Below are 9,105 nucleotides of genomic sequence, written 5' to 3'. Positions count from 1 at the left end.
TTAAAATATGGGCTTTAAACGGGATGTTCACTCCACATTCTATGTGGCCTAGACCGGCCTAGCCCGTATTCAGATCCACCACCAACTATCCCGTATACTACGCTGTAAATTTAGCCTATACCCCAAAATTTCAAGTAAATTGCATTTCAAGAAATAGAAGTAATCCACAAATTATTTGTGGTCCAGACAATACTAGCCAAAAAGAAAAATAAAATCCCCTTTCATGCCCTTTATGCAAATACTGTTTTTCAAAAACTAGTTCTTCAAATACAATAAAAATTTTTAAAAAGTACTTTAAAAGGTAATCTAAAAATTAGTTTAAATTTTTTTTAAAATTTTAAAAAATATCTTAAAATATATTCTAGAAACTTTTCTACTATTAAATATCTCAAGATATTTTTTGAAAATATCTTAAAATATAATCTAAAAACTCTGCTACAACAAAATTTTTCAAAAACAACCCCAAAATAACTAATCCAAACGGAGCAAATTGGTCCCTATCTCCCATTAGCCACTCTACCAATCTTCCCAACCCCACATCCCACCTTGCAATGGAAACAGCATATTTGATGACATTGGCCTTTGTGACCCTCTATGTCTTGCAACAGATAACATTTGGACCATATCCATCAGAATAATGTTCCTCAATATAATAAATTCAGAAATTAGAAGAGAGAGAGAGAGAAATTGATACATCAAATTCAGAGTTGCTCACTTAATCCCACCACTGAATAGACCTTTTGTATTTTCTTAAATTTTTTTTGGACCACGACAGCCTATCCCAGATAGCACAGGCTTACGTACATTGCAAAAATAATTGACGGTAATTAAACTAGTGCTTTCGTAAGTACTTAGACGTTAAGATTGAGGTACGAGAAATTAGAGGTTCTGAGTTTTAATCTTTTTATTCTCTTCTCGTTTTTTAAATCTCGCCTCTCCATTTTTTTTTATATAAGAAAACAAATAGAAAGAGGTGTTGGACGATTTTCCAGCAACCTTAGTAATAAACTCGCCTCTCCCTTAATAGAAACAAATAAAAAAAAATTACCTAGACGTCATAGGTAGAGGTGTCAAAATTGGTGATTTGGTGGGTTTGGATTGATTAAAATGGATAATGGGTATAAGTGAGTCAACTTAGTTATATCCATTTAATTAGATGAGTATAAATGAGTAAGTTAAAAAATGAGTTGGGTAACCCAATTATCCAATTATAACCCATTTATTCTAATTTTTTACAAATTCATCTAAATTCATTTTGTAAACTAAATTATCATTTTATACCAATTTGCACCCATCATTAATTTTAAATATTTACTTACAATGCCCAATAAGTCTAATTATCAATTTTTCCTATCCGTGCACTATGTCGTAAAATTACATACTATTTAACAATTGAACAATAAGAATATAAAAATTTGAAATAAATAATATGAAAGTTAATCTAAAAACTAGTGCTTTCATAAGTACTTAGAAGTTAAGATTAAGGTCCAAGAAATTAGAGGTTCTGAGTTTTAATCCTCCTATTCTCTCCTCGTTTTTTAAATCTCGCATCTCCCTTACTAGAAACATATATATATTTTGTTTAAAAAAAGGTACTTGGACGTCTTACTCATAGGGTGGAACTTAAAGTTATTGGGGCAATGTCAATTTGGAACTTAATATTGTCGAACAATGGCATTATAGTCCTTTAATACATCAAATTTCTTTAGCCTTCTGTGTTCTATAAAATTGATACCTAAACCATTCAACAATGTTGATGATTGTCAATAATGAACCTCAAAATGTCAAATAGTGTCCCAATATTATTGCCCTTCTTGAAAACTCTATGTGCAAGTCTATGCTAATTGCAAGAAATTCTACAGTACATTTTGACGAATTTGAATTTGATGAACCAGTATTAGGATTCTATGATAGTTTTTTTTTTTTTCCCTTTTCATTCCACTTCGACTAAAAGGTTACACGTCTATGGTAATCATTTAAGCCTATTCTTTTCCTTTTGCTTTCCAATATCTTTGCTACCATGTATCATTTCTTGGTATTTATTTTCAATTTTTGTTTTATTTTTGGTACCAATTCACTGTTGCTAGTGTACCTTTTTTTGGATCAGATATCATGATTTTATCAAAATTCTAAAGAAAGTTGGTACCAATTATAAAGCTTTAAAGAAAGTTGGTATGGCCTGAGACGACCACCACCCACATTTAAGGAGCTAATTTTGCAGATGACTGGAAAAGGAAGAAAAGAAAAGGGAGAGGGAATGGAGAAAGTAGACTTTAAGACCTACCGACCTACTCAGCAAGTAGCTTTCATGGATTGGAATTTTCACAAAAACAAACTAAAAATTCTACTATATTGGTGAAGGGTTTTGACTTTTGAGATTCATCTTAAATTTGTTTTTTGTATAAGCTTGCGTCCTATTTGGGTTGCCAGTTTTCTAAGAAAAAGTTTAAAATTATTTTTTTGACACATTTTTTAAAATTTTTTACTTAATATATATCACATCGATACAGTATATTTTTTAATTAAAAAAAAAACTCTAACCCAAACGGACTACAAGCTTGCTCCTTGCGAAAGTTTTCCTGCAAAGAAGAAAACAAATCAATTTGTTTGGATATAATATTATTTGAAATATTATTTGAAATAATTACTATAACACTTTTTGCCAGGATATAGTTTTGCTTTCACGTCTGACTAGACTTAGAGCATATAATTTGGTATAATGAATCCACCAGAAAATCGAATTTGCAAAAAGCAATACAACACAAATATACCCATTAATTCATTAGTCTTTTATTTGTCCGATTAGAATCAAACCTAATTTGGTCCACCAGCATGAATGAAAGATACAACCAGGCAAATGAATGAAGAAAAACTAAAAAAATGTGCCTCAACAGTGGACATAATTTCTAGGCTACCTACAATCCTAGTACCAGCATTAGAACCACATAATTGAGAGATTAAATGGTTTTTGGTAGATCTACAGGCTGAAAATGGATTTCACTATCCTTGCTACATTGTGTCAAAAGAGAGAGCACAATACAGCTACACAAGAGAAGTTCTTGAATGGCTATAAAAAAAAATAATCAAGGCAACAACCAGAAAAAAAAAATTTTTTTTTTCTGTTCATGCTTTCGATTATTTCTTTTGATACATTCATAAAAAATCCAGAAAGAGAAGCAGAGAACTACTACAACTATATTTCATCCACCTTTCAACATGTCACGTGGACAATGTCTGACCAATGATAACTCTGCTAGTATAAACTATTGAACTGCATCCTCAAAATGCTGCCAACTAATGCCCAGTTGATCCATAAATTTAGCCACCATAGCAGTGTACAACTAATTTCATCCCACGTTGCTCCATTTCAACCGTTCTTTACTTCTTTTGGGGTCTTTTTCACAATAATTTCATTATATCGTTCTTTGGATAAAAATGCATACGTAACACACAGAGATGGTTGAAAAACGTGTTTACAATGTGTTATGAATGCGTGTCGGTAGTCCAAAAAAAAAAAAAAAACCTACTATGTGCACGTGCACACGTGTAACTTAAGAAAATGATTGAAAAACGTGTCTGTAATGTATTATGAATATATCATCGAAAAATAGCAACTATGAGCGTGTGCGCACGTATAACTCAGGAATTTGGATATGTACGTGCAAATAAAGGCGGTTAGAAAACGTCTCTGAATATATCATCACGAAAGAAGCAACTACTTTGCGTGGGCGCACGTACAATACAAGTCAAGGGCTAGGAAGTTGGGAAAGAGAATAAGCATGGAGAAAGAATTGAATACGAGAAAATGTTAAAGAATCTTGGGAAGAATTTTACACAGAAGAACCAAAACGGAACAAGTGGGAAGCATCTAGTTCTTTGGCCACCAAATTGCAGGTTACATGTATATTATAGTACTGAAGCAGGATGGAGACGCATTAGATAAGATGGAGGAATGAATCCCACGTAGTCAGTTTTGAACAATATCTGACATAAACAAAGTCATCGTGTTGGCAAGCATGTCAGACGGCCATCAATAATCAAACATTTGTCTTTGTCCAAACATGCATCCAATAGAATGCATCATCATAGTTATCTGGACAGATTTTTTTAAACATGATTACACCAAAAAGAAGCATTAGTATTTTTTTCTAAAGACGATAACTGTCATGTAACCTAATCTATCCTACACTAGAGAACTGTCATATAACCTAATGTATCCTACACTAGAGAACGGGGACGGATCTAAAGAAGCCAGGAATAACTCGGAAGTCACTTTTAATGTGGCAATTGGTGCTTTAATACTTTGGTGGTGAAAAAGAAGCACAAGCAAGAGATGGCAAGAATCGAAGTTTTGTCAGGCATTCACAGGTGCAGATGAGCTGTGCCAGGCCAGTCAGTGTTTCTGACATCATTCCCTAGTTTTAAGTTTAAATTTAGGTAGGATGTTTATTTCTGTATGATGATGACACCAACAAAACTAATAATATCTGCATGAAAATTCCAGCATTTGTTTACTGCTAATGGTTGACTTAATTTGCTACAAATCATGACAAAATGAAAGGCACCGCATCTTTTCTGTTCCTTGAATACTGATGTGGCCAGCAGTCCCAAAAACTGATGTAGAATCAATAATGATTTTAAATAATGATGGCTAATATTCGATTAGATTAGAAGTGTTTAATCAGTAGAAACACCAGTCCTTCTAGCTGCCAAGCATCTTCATATGCTCTACAAAGATTAGGACTTGGACAATTGCCAATCATGAGATTCAATTGCTTAAAGAGGGTAAAATCATCCATAGGAAACTGAAAACAAAATGAAAAAGCAGCAAAAAGACTTGAAATGCTGATCACACTCATAGAAAGTTCCCCACTAAATAGCATATAGCAAAACTCTTATCTATTTGCATCATCGTGAGTAGCAAAAGAGAGGAGAAAAGGGCAGTATTAATCTATCCACACTACAATTAATGCACCTCACAGCAATTCATGGGCACATAGACAAACCCTGCATGATACCCCCAATTAAAAAAAAAAAAAACTTCTTTAGGAATAATAAGCTTAAGGAATGAACAAACCAAACCTCCACTGAGGCAATTAACAGGAGCCTAAATCTCATTGGTCACTGTCATCCTTTCCTAAAAATCACCTTCCATCAGAGGATGTAAAAGAATCTGCAAATCCAGAAGGCCGAGTAGGTATGCTGGTTTGGGTATTTTCACTACTGCCAATGAAAGAAGTATTATCCATACTGCTCATTCCTTCAAGAGCTTGCCACTTCTTAACGGCCTGCGGTAATGTCATCTCATAATCAATTCCATATATGTCATCAGGATCAGGTTCACTTGGTTTCCAAAGCTCGGCAAGGGATGAAAGCACATTCACTGCATGGCCCATGTCAGGTCTTTGATGTGGTTCCCTTGCGCAACAGTGGCCAGCCAGCTCAGCAACAGTGTTCACGCTAGAAAGAGTTTCTTCATTAAGATCAATCATGGGGTCAATGGCCTTCTGAAAATCCTTACTGATCTGCATTCTACGAAACCATGGGACAAGATGAGCGCTTTCCTCTGGCTGGCTTTCATCTAAAGCTTTTCTTCCAGTAATTAGCTCCATCAATATCACCCCAAAGGCAAAAACGTCAATTTTTGTAGTCACACGGCCCATGACTGTCAAGGATGTAGCGTGTTAGTTGTAGTTGGGTAATTTGAGATGGAGTGAATTTAGTCAAGTATATTAAACAATACAATGAGGTACATGAAATAGAACATAATAGCAGAATGTTCAATTTTGAGTCCATAAGAAACTTAAATTATACTATTACATTGAAAAGCAAAAATTCATACAACCACTGAACTGCCTCCCATAGAGGAAAATTGAGGTATACAAGTCCTAAAGCACAGGGCATGACAAATCACAGTCAATCTCAGAAGGTTTCAAGCATTTTGCAACTAACAGGTGAAAGATTTCCCTTCCCAAACATAAATTGAGACAGTAACGATTGGACAGTGTTGCTCCAAAGTCGCAACAAAAGCAGCAAAAATGTAAAGGCTCTTAACAGCAAATAAATATCCTAGGAGTGTGATGAAAATGATCCATGCTTTCAAATCTATCGAAAATATGAGCTAGCATTTACCACTCTGTTTCAATTTGTCATCATACTTAAAATGTATTAACTTAGTCATTTATTTTTAAATCAACCTGGCCCAGCCAATTCCTCCAATCGGTCGATTAGACAAGTTTATAAATGCAAAAAAGCAAGGCAGAGGTTACCTGCATATTCTGGTGCAAGGTAGCCAAAAGTTCCGGCTAATCTTGTCACCACAGTAGCTTTTCCTTCAGGCACAAGGCGAACAAGTCCAAAATCTGCAACTTTAGCTCTCATATCATCTCCCAGAAGGATGTTGGATGGTTTAAGATCTCTATGGATAAAACTTTGTTGAGCTAAACCATGTAAATATTCAACACCCCTAGCCACATCAAGGGCAACGGTCAGCCTTTGCTTCCACTCAAGGGGTTTCAACTGTTCATCCTTCCAGCTGAACAAATGCTTGCTGAGTGGCCCCTGAGGCATATATTCATAAACAAGTATCCTCTCATTGTCTTCCAAACAATAACCATGAAGTGCGACCAAATGCCTATGTCGGACTTTTGTGACAACTGCAATCTCTGCCTTGAACTCATCTAAACCTTTGTCGCTCATAACTCCAGTTTCCATTCTCTTGGCAGCAATCTTTGTCCCATCATCCAACTCCCCTTTGTAAACAGTTCCAAATCCACCTCTTCCCAATATATTCTCCTCACTGAAATTCCCAGTCACATTCCTTAAGACCTCAATTCTAATTGTATGGCCGTCTCGCTCAACAATGTGGATATTATGATGTCCATTGCTTCCAATACTGAATGTTTCACTTGTTCCACCATTAGCGCTAGAACCTGCGACCGTGATCTTAACAGTATCTTGGTCCGACCCTGAATGGCGAGGATGAATAACCACAGTGCTAGGACCCTGAGCTCTTCCAGAAACTTTACGTTTATTTTTACGAACACAGAAAACTAAGAATGCAATGCACACAACGGCAGCAGCAATGCCAACCACCAAACCCACAATCACACCAGTAGAAGATGACTTTTTGCCACCACCTGTATTACCGCCACGGCTGCCGCCACCACCACCTGAGGAACCAGGCGGACTCCCAGGAGGTGTTCCAGGTGCATTTGGTGGAGGACTAGGCTTCCCAATATTTGGATTTCCAGCAACTCTCACTACCACATTATTCTTAAACGACGGAACAAAACCAGAAAGCGAATTGTTTGACAGATCCAAAAGCTGAAGGTTAGGCAAACTAGTCAACTCCACTGGAACACTTCCGGTCAGATTATTATTTGACAAAATCAACTTCTGTAAGCTTGTAATTGACGAAAAATTTGGAGAAATCGTTCCATTCAACTTCATACCAGGATAATTCACCACGGTTATGTTCCCATTAATACAGCTAATACCCGACCACAACGGCGTACACGGATCATTCCCTCTCCAGTCCGACGCAAACAGAATCGGATACCCCATATCCTTTGCCACAGCAAGCAAACTATTAACCCTCGGATCACACGGCTCCCCAGGCGCATCTGAACAAAAACTATTCGACCCTGGATTCATATCCAATTGAACAGACTTTGCAGCAAACTTCGGAGTCGGCCCCTGTAACTTATTGTTAGTCAAATTCACGATATACAACGAAGGCAACGCTACCAACGACTCCGGCACTGGTCCGGTCAAACTATTGTCCCTAAAACTAACATTCTGCAACTGTTTCAAGCGCGAAAAATCGGGCAACGGCCCAGTAATCGCATTTCCATGTAACCAAAGTTCAGTTAACTCAGTCATACTCCCTATAACATCAATACTACCATTCAATTTGTTACCATTTAACCATAAAGACTGTATCAAAGAACCCGAAAAGCTCGCGGGCAGGCCGCCCACGAGATTGTTGAAAGACAAATGAAGCGATGTCAGACTCGGCAATGTATCCGGGCCAAAAAAGTCCGGGATTGACCCGGAAATATTAGTTGATGTTGCAGAGAAACTACTCAAGGAAGCAGCACTTTTGATACTATCAGGAATAACCCATGAAGAAAACTGATTATAATCCAGACTAACTACTTGCAATGAGTTCATACCAGCGAAGAAATCCGGCGGTATGTATGAAAAATTGTTGTAGCCGAGTAGAGCACGCTGGAGTGAACCGAACCCGTTAAGACTCGGCAACGGCCCTGTAAGATGGTTGTTCTGGAGCTCCAGAAATTGCAGAGCATTGAGCTTGCTGAGGCTATCTGGAAGAGACCCAGTCAGGCCCTGGTTCCCAATCAGGATCCGGTTGACCCGGTTGTCATTCTTGGAGCAATCAACGTTCTTCCATTGACAGGGGTCTGGGTCATCCCAGCCAAGTGAACTCGGTGGGTTGAGAGCCTTCTTCAAGTCTTGCATTACTGAAGCATCACTGGACTGGGAGTGGATAGAAGGGGAAAAACCCAGAAAAATTATCACAAAAGAAAGCATAAAGGGAAATCCCAGGTGGGCTTCTCCCATTTTCCACTGAAATTCTTCCTTCTGCAAGAAAAGTTTCAATTTTTCAGAGTTTCTTGAGAGAATGCAAGGGGGGAAAAATGGGATTTTTGGTTTTAAAATGGGGACTAAAATTTTTTTAAGGCTTTTTGAGTGGACATGTGGGGAAATGAAGTGATTTTTGGAGAGAGAAGGAGGAAGAATTGAGGGTTTTCTTTTCTTATATATATAGATATATATATATTCTGGTGGGGTTTTTGATGGGGCAGAAGGAACGGCGGGGATAGAGGGGAAGGGGAAGAAACAAGAAAATAGGAAAAGGTGGGAATTTGGAAAGGAGGAGTGGAGAAGAAAAGATGAAGGGAAAGTGAATGTTTGGGATACAGTTGGCACATGCGTGTGGGGTCCAGTCACGTAGGGTGGGGATTTTAGTTTGTAGGATGTGGACATAGATTGCGGGGGATTTTGAAGATTTTCCTTGGCTTGTAGGGAATGTTAGTAGACTAGTGTTATTAGCAGTAAGTTGTGCACTAATTGTGGCAA

General features: G+C 37.3%; 1 protein-coding gene across 1 annotated transcript; it reads right to left on the bottom strand.

The window, feature by feature from the left end:
• Nucleotides 1-4,843: 4,843 nt before the first annotated feature.
• On the bottom strand, nucleotides 4,844-8,889 carry LOC113719237 (receptor protein kinase TMK1-like). Its single transcript, XM_027244393.2, has 2 exons — nucleotides 6,270-8,889; nucleotides 4,844-5,665 (listed from the first exon to the last, which is right to left on the bottom strand). The coding sequence occupies exons 1-2, from the start codon at nucleotides 8,584-8,586 to the stop codon at nucleotides 5,145-5,147; spliced, it is 2,838 nt and encodes a 945-aa protein (XP_027100194.1). The 5' UTR covers nucleotides 8,587-8,889; the 3' UTR covers nucleotides 4,844-5,144.
• Between the last annotated feature and the right edge of the window lie 216 nt (nucleotides 8,890-9,105).

Source organism: Coffea arabica, chromosome 11c (genome assembly GCF_036785885.1).
Source record: "Coffea arabica cultivar ET-39 chromosome 11c, Coffea Arabica ET-39 HiFi, whole genome shotgun sequence".
Classification (NCBI taxonomy): Eukaryota; Viridiplantae; Streptophyta; class Magnoliopsida; order Gentianales; family Rubiaceae; genus Coffea; species Coffea arabica.
Note: the sequence above shows the minus strand (reverse complement) of the source record. Positions and strands in the feature narration are given on the sequence as shown.

Excerpts from the sequence above, each read along its gene's own strand:
- LOC113719237 (XM_027244393.2), bottom strand. The coding sequence starts at position 8,586 with ATGGGAGAAGCCCACCTGGGATTTCCCTTTATGCTTTCTTTTGTGATA. Across the intron at positions 5,666-6,269 it reads CCTTGCACCAGAATATGCAG|TCATGGGCCGTGTGACTACA; the intron begins GTAACCTCTGCC and ends CATCCTTGACAG.